This window comes from Symsagittifera roscoffensis, chromosome 3, assembly GCF_963678635.1.
Source record: "Symsagittifera roscoffensis chromosome 3, txSymRosc1.1, whole genome shotgun sequence".
In the NCBI taxonomy this organism is placed as follows: domain Eukaryota; kingdom Metazoa; phylum Xenacoelomorpha; order Acoela; family Convolutidae; genus Symsagittifera; species Symsagittifera roscoffensis.
Window position 1 is genome coordinate 49,604,127 of NC_087064.1, and position 18,565 is coordinate 49,622,691.

Sequence of the window (18,565 nt, forward strand, 5' to 3'; positions counted from 1 at the left end):
AACAACAAAGAGGACCTTGTAGCTTGTTGACTTTCTAAAACAATTTACGATTGACCAAATGTTGATAAAATTAACCCAAGTTGAGAAAACTGGTCCAATGTGTAGACTTTTATTTGGCTGGAAAAGCTGAAAGCTAAATTGCTTTTTCGAAACTAGAAGTCAATCACTTTTGCTATTCGATAGTGGATTTTGCCTTCCATTTAACAAAGAAAAAAACTGAGCTTAATAAAAAAAATCAAATGTCAAAACTTTAAACTTTTCCTGAAAAAAGCAAAACAAAACATCACGATCTATATAAGAGTCTGAACAACTCACAGTGAGCATCTGACGAGAAAAGTAGTCAGAGGAACCTCGAGGCATTGTTTTAGAGGAGCAGCGAAAATTTCTTATTTGGCATTATAACACGGAGGCAAAGCGTAAGTTCGCACCTTTTGCGATACATCAAAATTATAGCATGTGAAACAGACCAAAAAAAAAGATACAAAATATTTAAAAAAATGTTTAAAAGGAGAAACAAAATATCTCGATTGATGTTAACTTTGCGAAAATATGTAGGGAGACAACCGCCCGCGTAAAATTAGCATTAAAACTAGCGAAACCACTTAAGTAGACGCATGTATTTTACAAACAAGCAAACACTGATAAACGGACCTGATACGCAAAAAAAAACAAATCTAATTAAATCAGCGTGAGTCTCATATCCTCGCACCTGCCTCTTAGCGTCATGAATTCGAACACTATCCACCAAAACAGCTATATAAAATATGCTAACAAACTGCCACAATTAAATGCTAAGTGATGCAGAAAAAATGCTTATTTGTTGAGCAGTTTCATGTAATTTTGAAAACTAATGCAAAAACGCTAACTTGTCGAACACTGGCCCATGAGCTCGAAATTTGAAACCAAATATATCGCCTTAAGCCTCTTTAACTTTCAACAATCGAGAGCTATTTTGAGTATTAAAAATTTTGAGAATTGAATAAAAAACAATCAAGAAACAAGGATAGCCGGTTGCTGTGCAAGTAACACAGAATGATCCGACCAGATTCCAGGTCGGATCATTCTGTGTTACTTGCACAGCAACCGGCTATCCTTGTTTCTTGATTGTTTTTTATTCAATTCTCAAAATTTTTAATACTCAAAATAGCTCTTCCAGGTAGTGTCTAAATGCACGAATCAACTTCCAGGTAGTCGAAAATGGACGAATCAAAAATATCAACCCACTAGGAAATTTTTTCAGAACTTTTATATGATCGTTCGAAGCACAACTGAAAGGAATTGAATATGATATATCGGGCAACTCAGTCCAATGATTGTTTGTGGTACCTTATTTTGCATGGGGAAAAAGAAAATAAAACACTATCGAAAACAAAAATCCTCCCCATTTTCAATGATCGGAACAAAAAGCACACGGCATAAATAAATGTCTTCACTTCGTTCTTTAACATGGGTTCTTAAGCGCAAAATGGAGATAGTTTACGAGTGATCTGTTGCTGTACCACTGGCGCAGAAGATTTAAGCCAAGTTATAAAACTTTTTTTAAAGTTTCTTTTTTGGGCAGAGGGTAAAAAGTGGATCCTTACAAACTTCGACTTAGCGAGCTTTAACTCCAACTTCAATTTCTAGTCTTTTCGTTTTTGATTCAATAACTAAGGAAGAAAAAGAAGGAATTTTCGGATACGATAGGCGCTAGCTTCGAGAACTAGTTTCTAACAGATTAAAATTGTTAGAAAACAGTTTTTATCTTCTTAGTAACCACCGGCGGCCGGGAAAAAATCATTGCGGCTGTGAAAAAATTAAGTTATGGATCTGAAATATAGAATTTCAAAAAATTCAACAAATATTCAATGAAAATTAGCAGAATCTGCAACATAGCTAGCCAAGAGAGAATTCGAAAAGAGTCAACGAAAGCAAGTAAACACAGAAAAAATACTGAATTGCTTTTGAAAAAACTTTCAGAATAAAAAATTATTGACTTTGCAGCTCTTTGAGTTTCCAAAACAATTGACACTCGTTTATGATTGACACTTAAATGATTTAATTAAAATTGAATTCCACTTTCGAAACTAGAAGACTTTCACGTTTTTTCACGCAATTTTCGCTTTCGAATTCAGAGAGCGAATTTTGCCTACCTTTTAGGAAGTGAACTTGAATTGATCTCAAAAAATTGCCCATATACCTAAGTGCATTCATAAACGCATTATAATGCATGAAAGCACTTCTGTAATTATTAGAGCATTTTAAAACTTTTTCCTGAAAACAAAAAAAAATCATTAAGTCCTAAATTAGAGTCATCATACGTTACTGTCACAAAAAATTAAAAGTAAAAAAATTATCAACAAATCAAAATTTTCACGCCGATTTTTTTTGCTTCTAAATACAAAATATAGTCTTAAATCTCCACACACACAAAAGCTACACTGAATTTGATATTCTCCAGACAGATACAAAAACACCGACTAGACCAGCAAATGAAAACAGCTGTAGAATGGACGGTTATTTAACTATTGAGAAAAAACTGCGAGTATTAAATTCGACAAACTTAGCAGAAAAACAGTTAATTCATAAAGTCGAAAAAAGATTTTGTTCAAAAATACCTTCAAAAAGCTACTGAAGGCTCAAACCTCTGTATTTAGCATACAACTAAAACATAAAAGTAGGCCAACAAAAATTAAGCCGAAAGCGACGAAGTCGAAAAAATACTAGAAAATTTCAGTTTATTTTTTTTATTATGTATATATTGGAAAAACTCTAAGGCGTCGACAGTGGTATTAGAAGATCATTGCACAAAAGTAATATGCTGAATATGATGTATTAAATTCACCTGCTGAGAACTGAACAAATTAAACATAGCTAATCGAAGATTGGAAAAGAGTAATGAACGCAAACATAAATAAAACACTGACTTTCTTGGAAATAGAACTTTCGAATTTCAAAGAAAAAATAGAAGACATTAAAGCTCTTAGAATTTCTAGAACAATTTATAATTGGCCCTTTTTTGATAACATGAACTCAGCTAGAGAAAACTGGATCAATAGGTAAAATATTTATTCCGGTGGAAATCGTGAATTTTAACTCCACTTTCGTAGAAATAGTTTACGTTTTTGCGCGCCATTTCCACGTTCGTAATTTGCTATTTACGTCACTTTCAGCAGATGAATTTCAATTGAACTCAAAAAGTGTGAATGCAAATCTGTAGTCATTAGACTTTTTCAGAAAAAAAATCAGCAAGAGTTATATAAGAGTCTTCACTACGTTCATTACTCTTAATTACGGGATAAAATTCAAGTACACGATTGCAACTCACTTGCAGTCGCAAGTGTAATTTAATATCGATATAATCTTGGCTGATGGGCTTTATAATCATACATCACTCTACTTCTACGGCGCGTCTTTGCGGCACCAGAATTTGTGTAAAAAACACTCTAAATCAGTGCTCGAAACAAAAAAAGGAGCCCTTCAATTCGGCTGCAATTCTAAGTTTGGTATACTTACGCTATACAAACTAGTATTCTTTCACAACTGAGGCTCTTGCATTTGCTAAAAACTATGATTTTTTAACAGACTTTATTGTTGAAACTTTTATTTCAAAAAGAAACTAAGAGAACCTGAGAAAGAAATGCAGGTAACATGTAAAACGTATTAGCTTCACTGATTGCTTTGCTTATTTCAAATGGCACGAAATAGTAGCATTAACACATCGAATTTAACTCGCAGATGATCATTAACAAAAGTCTATTACAATTCTACGCCCTTTGATAGCGAATATACTTGTCTGTCAAATGGGCGATGGAAGTTAAATTAACAGAATTAATTAAGTTTTTTGGTAATTGTGAAAAATTAAACTAACAGAATATGCAAATAATGCGATGATGGTCATAACTAATACTGAAGTAGTTGTATAGTAGCGCTAACTCACTACCCTACACTGAGCATGGTTGTTTCGTAACTTCGGAAAACTCATCGAAGATACTACAGCTGTTTAATATTTTCTGCACTTAATAACAAAGCAATGAGACTAAACGAAACCTGCTGAACAATTGAATGTTCACATTGATTATTATGTCTGCAAATTGAAGGTATTTATTTCAATATCGGACGAATAGTTCAAATCAAAAAGCATCAGGAAGCGCTGGTTAAAAACCAGACAAGGAAATCTAAAGATAAACTACAAAATAAGGAAAATAGCAAAACAAGATAGCTTGGTTACATACAATTAATCAGTAGCTCCATAATCCCAAAACTGAATTTGGGTCTTATTTTTTAACTAACACTAAGCGACGCTCAGATTTGAAATTATAATAATCAGCTGTTACTAGTACAGTTTTACTGCAAAGTAATCATTGTTGAGTTTCTGACTTTTGATGCCCGCTGAACATGTTTCGAGAGATATTTGAAGCTTTTGAGCGTCAAAAGTCGTTAGAACTTTGAAGTGATTTGATTGGAGAAAGTATAAACAAACCGAAAACAAAGAAGAGTAATATTTGAGGTAAATTTAAAGAATTTCGAAAATTTACATCTTCAAGATGTGGTCATTAAAAATTTGTATTGCAATTTTTCTCTGCAGACTGGAACATAAAAGCATAATTTAAGGATTTTTACATTCAAATTAACAAAAGACGGTACACATAATTCTCTTGCATGTAACATACAATTTTAGCCACCCATCTGTTAAGAAAACTCAGCGCTCATGAAAAAAAAACGCAATCACTATTGCACATAAATTTATTAGCACATGCGAATTAAAGCTTCTATCACATAAGGCACACATTTATGGACAATTTTTTGTCCGCTTTTCAAAAACTTCAGTTGAGTGTCAATTTTTGTAATTTTCCACAACTTTTTACGTTCAGAAGAACCCACCTTCAGCAGTGCTCCAAATCTGCCGCGGTAAAGACTCAAAAACCGAGTCCTCGCTATCCTCTGACAACAGTCGCTTCTCAGTGGCCTCGGCCAGCAAGGCGTTTACACTAGACATATTGGACTCTTGGGCCACATCGTTGCTGTGATTCTGGATTTTCTGGACGGCCTCTCGAGTGAACTGCAGAAAGACCCATTGCATGTTCCTCGCTTTTCGAGTGATTTCAGCCAGTTCCTTCACCGCTTGACACAACGCAATTCGGTCTAAATGCAAAAACTTAGCAAATAGACAGTAATTGGAAAAAGGGCCATTATTTCAAGAAAACCAAACATAGCCAACAGACAGTTGGAAAGGAGTAAATAAACGCGATGAAACACTAACTTGTTTCTGAAAAAATTATAATTTTCGAATTGCGAAGTAAAAAAAGAGGCCATAAAAAGATCTGAAGAGCTAGCAAGCCCACTGCAGCTAAAGCTGTTCCTGAAATATGATAATATTTGTTTCTCAGAAAAATATGTTGGATGGATGGATGGTTAGCAGGTTGTGAGGATGGATCGATGAATGTATGAATTGATGGCTAGACGAATGGATGAATTGAAGGAAGGATGGATGGACAGCTGGAAAGATGGATGGGCGCAAGGAAGGCTGTCTAATGAATGGATAGACTGCTGGTTGGAGGGATGGATGACTTGAGTGATCGCTGGATAGAAAGATTACTGGTTAGATGTATAATGGCTTGATGGATTACTGGTTGGATGGATGGCTGCATTGATGAGATAATGAATGACTGGATGGCTAGATCAAATAAAGTCTAGAAAGATGGCCGGCAGGATAACTAGATGCATGGATGAATGGCGGCATGGAGGGACCACTTAATGGCCAGGTAAATTAATGGCTTGTTGGAACAATGAATGGATGAAGAGATGGCTAACCAGACATGGCAGTACGGATTACTGATGAGATGCACGGCTTTATGGATGGATGGATGGCTAGATCGATGATGAATGGCTGGCTGATATGGATGGATCATTGGAAGGACGGCAGGATGTACCGATGGATAGATTAATAGCTGGGTGGCCGGTTGAATGGTAAGCAGGACGGATGAATGGCTAGATCGCTAGATCGGAAGGTTGGTTGACTGGATGGATGGATGGCTGCTTGGGTGGGCAGATAGCTACATGGATTGATGGCTGGATCAAATGATGACTAGACAGATGATTGATTGTTTCGATGCATGGGAGCATGAGGTGGGTATAGACGGATTGAGGGATCGATGGATGCATGAAAGATGGCTCGTCTGAATAATGGATGACTGATTCGAGTAATGGATGGCTTGAGAGAGGGATGAATTGAAGGATAGCTGCTTGGATGGATAGTTGACTGGTTGGTTGGAGAGCTAGATAGACGAAAAGATTGATGGTTTAATGGATGGCTGATTGAATGGATCAAAGAATGGGGGATCGATACAAGGCTGAATGATTGATGTATGGATGAATGAAGGGATGGTTATCATACTGGATGGATTGCTGGATGAATGCATAGCTGTTTGGATGGGGGGATGGGTAGCTGGTTGGATCGGTGACACGCTAGATGAATTGTTTGATGGATGGATGTTTCGTTGAATGGATGGCTAGATGTATGAATGCTGAAAACATTGGCTGGATGAAACCATACAATGAACGTCTTGATGGACGGATGGTTGAGTGTATGCCTGGCTGGATTGATCGATGGATGGAAATGTAGATAGATGGATGGCTATAAGAATGAAAGGACTGATGCACGGCTGGCTAGCTTATTAGAGGGATCGATAAAAGAATGAAAGAATAGCTAAATGGCTGGTTAGATTGCTAGACGAATAGATGGATGGATTGATAACTGCGCGGGTTGGACCTCAAAAACGACATGATCTCGGCAGTCACATTTGGAGGCAATATCTGGAATCTCCGGGAAAGTTAACAAGACTCCACTATAGGATGACTTGAGGATGGCTGGTTGTACGGATCGCTTGATGAATGAAGAACTTGACGAATGGATGGATATATCGTTGTATGGATGACAAGATCAATGGATGGCTTGATGAGGGGATAGTTCGAAGGATGGACTGCTAGACGGAATGATGGCTAGTTGGATAGATTGAGGGATAGTTGAATCTCAAAAAAAAGGTTCCAACAATCCATCCTAACTTTTTTCCATTTTTGAAATATCAAAAAACTCGGAGGCCATTAGAGTTAGAGCAACCATTTGTATGCAGGCCATATCGGCAACCCCTGAGTGTACCCTGATAGCGTGCAATTATTGGGTAGTCAATTCCAATTTAAATGAAGTTTTTTTAATCCAAAATTTATGAAAATTTTACAAAACGCCATAAAAAACAAATGTCATGTCTCGGAAACTAAAGAGATTTGAGCAACTAAACTTGATGGCAAATTTTGCAATTCATAAGAGTACCGCTATAGAGTTGAAAATCTAACCTTTAAAAAACAAAATCTTCAAATCTCGTAGGCTAAAAAAAACCTGTTTAATCATATTATGGTATTAATCATAGGATGGAAGGAGCAGCGCAGCGCAGTGTAAAGGTGGGAATCATCCATCTATACAATGTAACAGGCGTTTTCGTTCAGCGTTTATTTCAACAAATTTCAAACAAGCAACCCTATGGTGGGGCGCTGTCAGGGTTCTCCAAGGGGTTGCGAAACTGTTATTGCAGTAAGGTGTTTATTACACTAGCAAAACTGAAAATTGAGATCGTGAACTTTACAATTTTGCTGTTCGATAGTGAATTCGCCTTCATTTTAACCACAGAAATGAACTGAGCAAACTTTTCCTGAAAAAAAAATTATCTGGACCTTTATAAGAAAGTTCACCGTTTAGACCTATACTTTCAACGACTTTTGGCTTCTAAGCGTTTTCAGAATCTTTGTGTGATGAACACTTTTTTTGCTAGAGCTGACCCAATTCGAATAAACTGGACCAAGAAACAAAACGTTTATACCTCTGAGATATCTAGGATTTGAAAACTTTGAAGTTTAGACATCCCAGCGGAACCAACAATTTGCCTTTTGATCTAGTTTTCTCAAACTAAAATAACATCATCCTTTGACCCTAGAAATCAACTTTTTCACGCCATTTGCACTATTGCTTTGAGATAGCGTAATTTGCTATTTATTTTGCACATGAATGTGAAATAAACTTAAATAGAAATCCAAACATAAAGCGCGTAAAAAATAAACTTAAATGAACAACTTTTCATATTTTCTTGTGAAAACAATAACACAAACTACCAGACTTAAACATGTGGTTTTTTGAGTTTGTTTATTGACACTAACAAAACATCGACACAGAGGCGAAGCAAACACTTGCGAGAACATGACAAAAAGCAGCTCTAGAAAGTGCAATAAGAAAAAACAGAAATAAGCCTCGAATTAGCAAAAATTCGGCTAGGTATACGAATCGACCTGCCACCTACTGCAATCAAGACATTTTGAGTATCACTCAAATAGACACAATTTTGCAAGTAATAATTTGAATTATAACAAACTGAAGAAATCCACAATAACTTTGCATGTAAATCGCAAAGCATAAAGCCACACTATGTATAAATTATGCATTTTTAATAAATTGTGAGATACATTGAGTTAGAAATTTTCTCGAATCGAGTTTTTATGATTATTGTGGTTTGAAACAAGAAAGCTGTTTTTTCTGTTCATTTGATGAATTAAATATGCATCAACTAAGTTAAATTTTTTCTATTCGAATGTCAAAGCACATGCTATCAAAAAGCTGTAAGGTGCCCCAAAACTGGCACCAATATTTGCGACTTAGGTTAGAAAAAACGAGGGTTCTTAATAATACACTAAGCTGACGCTAGTGTAAACACACTAACCAATCAGCCACGGAAGCGTAATAGGCACAAAACACTAGCAACAAATAAAGCTAAGAACAGTTGCTATGCAATTTCCAATGCTACAATGAAATTTCCAAATAAGTGAACACTTTTATTTGCGAGTTGGGTTAGAAAAAAAAAGGTTCGTGATCGCAAGTGTAGATAATTCTATCAAGGTACCTAATGTTATTTCATTTTTGCACAAACAAGCCCCCAAAAATGTAGCATTGATTCAGTGTTTTTTTAAACGTGGATTACGAAAGTGCTACACGAACGAAATTGCTACCAAAATTGTGAAAAACATTAGAAAAATTCAATTCAACTAGGAAACGCTACAGGTTTGAAAATCCAAGCCTAAATTTAAAGCAGCTCCCACCTTTGTCATCGTGTCCGCGAGATGAATTGCCACCCTGCATGTTATTCATACCAGGCATGAAACCATTCACAGGACCCACTGGCAAGTGTCTCTGACGATTGGCCTGGCTATTAGTGTCCTCTCGCCTTCTGGCCTGCACTTTGCGGATGGCTGCCAACCACTGGTCCATGGTGATAATGACCTCTGGAGGGATCGGCTGAGAAACTATGTCTTGCCATTGTCGCAGCACTTCGTCAGCTTTGGAGATCAGCATCAGCACCTGCGTAAATAGAATTACGTAAAAATTGATGCCCTAAACTAAACTTTTTGTTTTTCAAAACATTTCTGAAGATTTACTATTCCCCTCACGATTTATATCCCTTCATCAACCAAATCTTATCCCTACGGAAGTAGTTGAAGCTATCCATGAGTCGCCGAACGAACCTATTATCAAGGTTTTTTTTTAATGAGGGCAAAAAAATTTGCATGTGCTGGAAACAAACTGCAATAAACTTGAAAATTTCACTCCTAACTTGGGGGAAGCAATATTTTCCCGGAAAAATTGAACCCTTGTAAAGTAAGTTTAGTCGGCCTAAGACTATTTAGAAATAACAGCAACCCATTAAACGCAACCTTCATAAGTTGTCAGTTGTTTAAGTTTCATGATTGCAACGAGAGTTAATTTGATTTGAACTAATAATAATGTTATTCACTATTGAAGCAACGAAAAAAGCAAGCAGACTGAGAAATACTAGCTATTCTCGACTAAATGACCACAACGTTCATGCTTTTTTAACAGAGACGGAGCTGCAGTTCGCAAGCACCAACGCAACGTCGAGAAAAATGTTCTAAAAGCAAAGGAAACTCACAAAAATTATGTCTTAAATATACAAAAACCTTGGTAACCTACAAAATACAAAAACTTCACTTGGCCAGAGCCATGGCATTTTATATTACTTAAACGCATAATTTTTTCTGAGTCACAAGGCAGCACATAATGCACTTTGTCAAATAGGATAGCTATAACATGCTGTTCAACACAGATACGAAGCTGCACTTCACATACACCAGCAAAAAACATCACACACACAGCTAGTGAAAATTAGGTCTTCGTATGCATTCTATTGAGTCGTCGTGTGCAATTTAGAGATTCTGACAAAAAAAAAACGCAACATATTTTGACAGAGGCAAAGCTGCAATTTCGCAAACAGAAGCAAAAGAATTCCAAACAGTAGCTCCCGTAAAAAATGGAAAAAAAATTACAAAAAATCAGCTGTGTATCGGAATCCTCTAACCCTAGCATCTGCGCCATAGGCGAGCAAACAATCTTCAAATACTAGCCCCTCAAAAAAATGTTTATCAGGAAATTTTACTAAATCACCATCTTTGTACTTCCGATTTCTCTATTTTTTTTGTGCGACTTGGTTAATAGTTAAGTGTAGAAGAACAATGAGTGTAAAAGAATTCAAAGAAATTCAAAAAAAATTGATTTCAAAATTTTGAACATTTTCCAACTTTCGAAGAAAATAAACTATCAAGTTAAAGCTCTTTTAATTGCAAAAGTTTATCAGGAAATCTCACTAAATTACCATCTTTAAACTTAAGGTTTCTGTAATTTTTATTGTGTGATTTGGTAAACAGTTGAGTGTAAAAAAAACGTTGAGTGTAAAAGAACTCAACAAAACTTAAAAAAAAAACGTAGCCAACTGACAGTTGGAAAAGAATCATGAACGCAAGGAAAGTGAAACTAATTTTTAGAATATCAAAAAAAAATAGATGACCTGAAAGCTGTTTGAATTTGTAGAACAATTTATGATAGACACTTTTTAAATAAAAAAAATTAACCCAATTTGAGAAAAGTGGATCAATAGGTAAAACTTTTATTTCGCTGGGAATTCTCATAAATAATGTCCATTTTCGAAATTTACGTCGATCACGTTATTCGAGACCTTAACACTTTTCCTGTTCGATTACGGAGTTTGCCCTTCTTTGAACAATGGAAATGCACTGAAATTTAAAAAAATCACAAGCCAAGCCGCAAAAAAATTGCACGTTTTTACACGCTTTCAAATTCAGAGAGCGCATTTTGCCTACCGTTTAGCACATGAACTTGAGTTTATCTCAAAAAATTGCACATATACCTAGGTGCATTCATTAAAGCATTAATATGTATGAAAGCACTTCTATAGTTATTAGAGCACTTACTGAAAAAAAATCACCAAGACCTATATAAGAGTACTCACTACGTTCATTATTCTTAATTAAACTTTGTACACTTTTCTCAACTTTTGAAGAAAAAAATACATCTCGTTAAAGCTCTTTGAACTGTACAAAATGTTCATGATTAGCACATTTTTCTTTAAAACTAACCCAAAACTTTTAATACTGCAGTGAGATCTAAAAACTAAAATCCCTTTTCGAAATTAGAAATCGATCACGTTTTTTCCGTGCCATGTCTTCTTCCGTAATTGTAAAGCGAAATTTGAGTTTTCTTTTACCAGAGTCCAGCCAAACATCCAGAGAGGATATTGAGTGCAGCTTGCCATAGTCTTGAGCATTTCGAACTTTGAAAGCATTTAATTAATATCTTCGGATTGTAGAAACCAATAACGGAACGGCATATCTCAAAAACTAAGATGCTTTGAGCAAAAAATGGAGGCTCGATCTGCAATCTTGAAGAGTACCGAGAGAACACCCCACTGTAAGGCTGCGAATTTCAAATTTTGTAACGTTATTTTCTTTTAATTCACGTTTCCTTGAAAAATTAAAAAAAAATAATGAAGCCCTCATTTAAATTGACCAGTCATAATGTGAGGCAAAATCTGAATCACCTGAGAGTACCCTGAAAGCACCCAAACACAAGGGTTGAGAATTTCAACTTTTGTCATGTTAATAAAATTTCTTTGAAAAAATTTCGAAAAAAAAAATCATACAAAATGTCAAATCTCGGAAACTAAAAAAATTGACCAGTCAGATTTGGAGGCACAATCTGCAATGCCTGAAATTATACTGACAGCATCTCACATCATGGAGTTAAGAACTTCATTTTATGTCAAGTTTTGAAACATAAGTCTTTGAAATTTTTGAAAAAAGCGTAAAAAAACGTCATATATCGCAAATTGAATGGATTTGAGCAGTCATATTTTGAGGCAAAATTTGTAATCCCTTAGAGTACACTGACAACCCCCAACTACAGGGTTGAGAATTTCAATTTTTGTAATTGATGTTTTATGAAAACTTTCGAAAAAATCGCAAGAATCTTCGTATCTCGTAGGCTAAAAAAATGGGTACTTAAATGTAGAGGCCCAATTTGCAAACCCTGACAGCTTCCCACTTTTGGGTTGCGTTTATTCAATTTTGACAAAAAACACTGAATAAAAATTGTAAATCAAAAATCAATCTTAACCATTGCAATATACGATTTGCTTAAAATAAACGTGCAAAAAAACATGCAAAAATAATACGATGAAAAGCTTAAGCTTAGCAAGATAATGAAACCCGTTTTTTATCATATAATAGATTGTAAAATCAAAAAAATCTTAACCATTGCAATATACGATATAGCTTAACGTGCAAAAACTTTTTTTCGTTAAACATGCAAAAAATATAATACGTAGAAAAAGCTTAAACATGGCAAGATAGTGAAGCCCGCATATAAATATACTCTAGATAACGCTTGAAAGAGCGTTAAAAGGATAATTAAAATGAGATTTTCTTTGAAGTAGTCAAAATCGGGCAAAAACAAACGCCCTGAGCCTCTGCGCCATATCTCCTTCGTCATGCCGAGAAGTGGCCAGAACAAAAATGAAGCTGCAGAAATTGCAACTATTGGCTAACATGCTCCCAAACTAGACTTCACGCTTGAAAAACTCTCCTCTACCGCTCCGATGGCCAAAACGAAACCACCACCCATACAATTTGTCACTCTTATACTCAGATGTTTATACAGCTGATGCGTAAATCAGCTAAGTCATGCAAGGTTATCCAACACAAGATGATCAATTAGTTTTTGAGTTTGAGTCTGTTTTAACAGATTTTGGATGTCTAAATTTCATAATTTTTCTGTTAAACTTGGGGTTAAGCAAATTTCAAGCTATGAATTAGTTAGAATTAAAGAATGTTTGGTTAAACACAATAACAAGCATGATGGTTCACAAACTACACACTACTACATACCTTTCAGAGTCAAGTTGACCCATCCTATGTCGACTTCAGGGAAACTTTATCCTCCGTTAAAAGCCCGTTTATTCGGGTATTGCAGCTATGAAGATAAAATAAAGTTAAACTGATTGAGCTAAAAACCACAATTGATATTCCACGTTAAAGTCGGAATAAACTACGTATTTGCTGAATAAGAGAGAAAGAATTTATTCCTCATGATCTAAATCAGTTTAAAATCAACCTCGCGAAATTGTATAATATTTTTCATTTTAATACTAAAATTTCTAGAAGCCATTCTTTAATATAAAATCAACCATCAAATTTTTAAATCAAATTTTAATATTTGTCAAATTCGTTGACAGTTACATTACAAAAGATCAGCTTTCAATTCAGAAAATAATATTTTAATCCCAATCCATATTTTTGAATAATGAAGGGCTCTTATAAAGATAGTGATTTGCTGAGCTCTTCTACTTACTTTTGGATGCTCCTTCTGCATCTCACCCACTAGTCTGTCCACCCTGGTGGGGTTCGGGGGCAGTCGAGGGGGCTGATTGGGACGTCTGTTGTCACTTCGCATGTCATGCTCGGGGAAGAGGTGCGCCAATGATACCTCAGTCTAGCAAAGAATAGCAACAGTGTTATCATTATTCCAACAGAAAGTCGCAAACAATTCACGTTTTTCGCTGCAGCAAAAATTTCCCGTCAAAGTTTCACTGATTCTTAAAAGTTATGCTTTTAAATTAAACAATATATCTTTGAAAAACGTTACCAATCCTGCTGTTAAACACCAATTGAATTTTAAAAAGATACTATCCATCAAATGAAGAATTGAGTGGAAAAGAAGCGTTTCGACCATCAGAAGCAGTAATCTTCAAACGATGGTATAATTTTTAAAATATACCTATTCAAAGCCAGGGGCCTATTTTTCATCAGGTATGCAACTTTTTAAGGCTTATTCCCAGAACAAGCTCAGCCAAGTAATTAAGCATTTTAAAAGCGTGTCATTTGCTGAGTACAAGGGATACGTTGAAGACCCCTCCAGTCATAAAAATTAAATTTATCTATTCTGGTGGGAGGATAGAAATTTTGGCTAAAAATCGTTGTTCGCGCAAGTATTTAATCCTTTCGACTCAAAACCAGTTTTTACGAAGGAGCGACTTTCTCCAAAACAGCGTCAATTAGATTGTCAAAAGGCGAATGAACAAAACCAAAAATCGTCGAATAGCAATTTTCAGGTGAAAGCATTTCTAAAAAATGAAATTATTAGGAAATCAATTTAAAAGTGTCGTAGCTCAAGCTAACGCTGCTGAACATATTTGAAACACAGAAAGAAGAAACGGGATATACTTTTCCAACCAAATCCAATCACGGTATGGATTATTATCAAGTATTTTTAAGAAAATTGCTTCAAAAAAAAGTTTTTGAAAAACTATTTACAAAATTGCACTGGAGGAACGCCAACTAAGCTCTGTTCTCAAGCCTGCCAAAGCCGTGAGATAAAGAAGTCGGAACAACTTTGCCTATATTTCGAGAAAATGGTTTACAAAGATCCAGAGAACAAAGAACATACTATAGACACATTAAATGATGAAAACACAGTTCACGGGCGTTGGGGTAGTGGATAGTAATTGTTCCGACTTTCGATACGAAAGTAACGGAATATTTGAGCTCGGGGTGGGTTTTTTTTCTTCAGACAAATTTCGACTTTTTAACTAGCCATTTTTGACGGAATTTTTTTATATCATTGGAAAGCCATTGTTGTCCTGAACTTAAATTTGAAAAGATATTTCACCTGTGACCATTTTTCATAAAGTTATGAGGGTTTAAAGATTGCCATTTTGGACATTTTGACCAATTTGGGACAATTAACGCGCGATATAATTCGCGCTATTAACGCGTAAGCGCAGATTTAATCCGTCTTATAAATCGTTCCAAATTGGTTGAACGAAGCTTATTTGCCATAATTGATTTGTTACAAGGAACGAAATCTATCTTTTTGTACTTTATATGGCGTGTGGGGGGATGATTTTCATAAAACATTTCAAATTTTGGAGAAAAAAAATTTTCATTTTATTTTATTTCATTTAATTTTTTATGTTATTACTGCTGCTCCATAAACCTTAAAAGGCAGTCGGAACATTCAGGGCTTCGCCCTGATACGAGCAGTCTTGTTGTTCCGACTTTCGATACGAAAGTAACGGAATATTTGTGCTCGGGGTGGGTTTTTTTTTTTTCTTCAGACAAATTTCAACTTTTTAACTAGCCATTTTTGACGGAATTTTTTTTTATCATTCAAAAGGTATTGTTGTCCTGAGCTTAAATTTGAAAAGACATTTCACCTGTGATCATTTTTCGTAAAGTTATGAGGGTTTAAAGGTTGCCATTTTGACCAATTTCGGACAATTTACGCGCGAGATAATTCGAGCTATTAACGCGTAAGCGGAGATTTAATCCGTCTTAGAAATCGTTCCAAATTGGTTGAACGAAGCTTGTTAGCCATAATTGATTTGTTACAAGGAACGAACTCTATCCTTTTGTACTTTATATGTCGTGTGGGGGGATGATTTTCATTAAAAAAATTTCAAATTTCAGAAAAAAAAAGTTCATTTTATTTTATTTCATTTAATTTTTTAAAGTTATTACTGCTCCATAAACCTTAAAAGGCAGTCGGAACATTCTGGGCTTCGCCCTCATACGAGCAGTTTTGTTGTTCCGACTTTCGATACGAAAGTAACGGAATATTTGCGCTCGGGGTGGGTTTTATTTTTTCTTCAGACAAATTTCGACTTTTTAACTAGCCATTTTTGAAGGAATTTTTTTTTATCATTCAAAAGGTATTGTTGTCCTGAGCTTAAATTTGAAAAGATATTTCACCTGTGATCATTTTTCGTAAAGTTATGAGGGTTTAAAGGTTGCCATTTCGACCAATTTGGGACAATTTACGCGCGATATAATTCGAGCTATTAACGCGTAAGCGGAGATTTAATCCGTCTTATAAATCGTTCCAAATTGGTTGAACGAAGCTAATTTGCCATAATTGATTTGTTACAAGGAACGAAATCTATCTTTTTGTACTTTATATGGCGTGTGGGGGGATGATTTTCATAAAAAATTTCAAATTTTGGAGAAAAAAAATTTTCATTTTATTTTATTTCATTTAAGTTTTTATGTTATTACTGCTGCTCCATAAACCTTAAAAGGCAGTCGGAACATTCAGGGCTTCGCCCTGATACGAGCAGTCTTGTTGTTCCGACTTTCGATACAAAAGTAACGGAATATTTGTGCTCGGGGTGGGTTTTTTTTTTCTTCAGACAAATTTCGACTTTTTAACTAGCCATTTTTGACGGAATTTTTTTTATCATTCAAAAGGTATTGTTGTCCTGAGCTTAAATTTGAAAAAATATTTCACCTGTGATCATTTTTCGTAAAGTTATGAGGGTTTAAAGGTTGCCATTTTGACCAATTTGGGACAATTTACGCGCGATATAATTCGAGCTATTAACGCGTAAGCGGAGATTTAATCCGTCTTAGAAATCGTTCCAAATTGGTTGAACGAAGCTTGTTTGCCATAATTGATTTGTTACAAGGAACGAACTCTATCCTTTTGTACTTTATGTCGTGTGGGGGGATGATTTTCATTAAAAAAATTTCAAGTTTTAGAAAAAAAAATTTCATTTTATTTTATTTCATTTAATTTTTTTAAAGTTATTACTGCTCCATAAACCTTAAAAGGCAGTCGGAACATTCTGGGCTTCGCCCTCATACGAGCAGTCTTGTTGTTCCGACTTTCGATACGAAAGTAACGGAATATTTGTGCTCGGGGTGGGTTTTATTTTTTCTTCAGACAAATTTCGACTTTTTAACTAGCCATTTTTGAAGGAATTTTTTTATATCATTCAAAAGGTATTGTTGTCCTGAGCTTAAATTCGGGTATTGCAGCTATGAAGATAAAATAAAGTTAAACTGATTGAGCTAAAAACCACAATTGATATTCCACGTTAAAGTCGGAATAAACTACGTATTTGCTGAATAAGAGAGAAAGAATTTATTCCTCATGATCTAAATCAGTTTAAAATCAACCTCGCGAAATTGTATAATATTTTTTAATTTTAATACTAAAATTTCTAGAAGCCATTCTTTACTATAAAATCAACCATCAATTTTTTAAATCAAATTTTAATATTTGTCAAATTCGTTGACAGTTACATTACAAAAGATCAGCTTTCAATTCAGAAAATAATATTTTAATCCCAATCCATATTTTTGAATAATGAAGGGCTCTTATAAAGATAGTGATTTGCTGAGCTCTTCTACTTACTTTTGGATGTTCCTTCTGCATCTCACCCACTAGTCTGTCCACCCTGGTGGGGTTCGGGGGCAGTCGAGGGGGCTGATTGGGACGTCTGTTGTCACTTCGCATGTCATGCTCGGGGAAGAGGTGCGCCAATGATACCTCAGTCTAGCAAAGAATAGCAACAGTGTTATCATTATTCCAACAGAAAGTCGCAAACAATTCACGTTTTTCGCTGCAGCAAAAATTTCCCGTCAAAGTTTCACTGATTCTTAAAAGTTATGCTTTTAAATTAAACAATATATCTTTGAAAAACGTTACCAATCCTGCTGTTAAACACCAATTGAATTTTAAAAAGATACTATCCATCAAATGAAGAATTGAGTGGAAAAGAAGCGTTTCGACCATCAGAAGCAGTAATCTTCAAACGATGGTATAATTTTTAAAATATACCTATTCAAAGCCAGGGGCCTATTTTTCATCAGGTATGCAACTTTTTAAGGCTTATTCCCAGAACAAGCTCAGCCAAGTAATTAAGCATTTTAAAAGCGTGTCATTTGCTGAGTACAAGGGATACGTTGAAGACCCCTCCAGTCATAAAAATTAAATTTATCTATTCTGGTGGGAGGATAGAAATTTTGGCTAAAAATCGTTGTTCGCGCAAGTATTTAATCCTTTCGACTCAAAACCAGTTTTTACGAAGGAGCGACTTTCTCCAAAACAGCGTCAATTAGATTGTCAAAAGGCGAATGAACAAAACCAAAAATCGTCGAATAGCAATTTTCAGGTGAAAGCATTTCTAAAAAATGAAATTATTAGGAAATCAATTTAAAAGTGTCGTAGCTCAAGCTAACGCTGCTGAACATATTTGAAACACAGAAAGAAGAAACGGGATATACTTTTCCAACCAAATCCAATCACGGTATGGATTATTATCAAGTATTTTTAAGAAAATTGCTTCAAAAAAAAGTTTTTGAAAAACTATTTACAAAATTGCACTGGAGGAACGCC

General features: G+C 35.1%; 1 protein-coding gene across 3 annotated transcripts; it reads right to left on the reverse strand.

Moving 5' to 3' along the window:
- Window positions 1-3,571: 3,571 nt before the first annotated feature.
- LOC134841214 (uncharacterized) lies at window positions 3,572-17,736 on the reverse strand. Of its 3 annotated transcripts, XM_063857048.1 has the most exons (4): window positions 17,582-17,650; window positions 13,276-13,360; window positions 9,121-9,379; window positions 3,572-5,124 (listed from the first exon to the last, which is right to left on the reverse strand). In XM_063857048.1, the coding sequence occupies exons 3-4, from the start codon at window positions 9,371-9,373 to the stop codon at window positions 4,850-4,852; spliced, it is 528 nt and encodes a 175-aa protein (XP_063713118.1). In that variant the 5' UTR covers window positions 9,374-9,379; window positions 13,276-13,360; window positions 17,582-17,650; the 3' UTR covers window positions 3,572-4,849. The 3 variants fall into 3 exon arrangements, with proteins under 3 accessions (XP_063713118.1, XP_063713116.1, XP_063713117.1); XM_063857046.1 differs by lacking the exon at window positions 13,276-13,360 and having other exon boundaries at window positions 17,582-17,736; XM_063857047.1 differs by lacking the exons at window positions 13,276-13,360; window positions 17,582-17,650 and adding an exon at window positions 13,739-13,894.
- Between the last annotated feature and the right edge of the window lie 829 nt (window positions 17,737-18,565).

Bases quoted from the DNA above. Each gene is read 5' to 3' on its own strand.
- LOC134841214 (XM_063857046.1), bottom strand. From the start codon at position 17,683: ATGCGAAGTGACAACAGACGTCCCAATCAGCCCCCTCGACTGCCCCCG. The intron at 9,380-17,581 runs GTAAGTAGAAGA...CTATTTACGCAG, and splicing joins TGCAGAAGGAACATCCAAAA to GTGCTGATGCTGATCTCCAA. The intron at 5,125-9,120 runs GTGGGAGCTGCT...TTTTGCATTTAG, and splicing joins TCGCGGACACGATGACAAAG to ACCGAATTGCGTTGTGTCAA.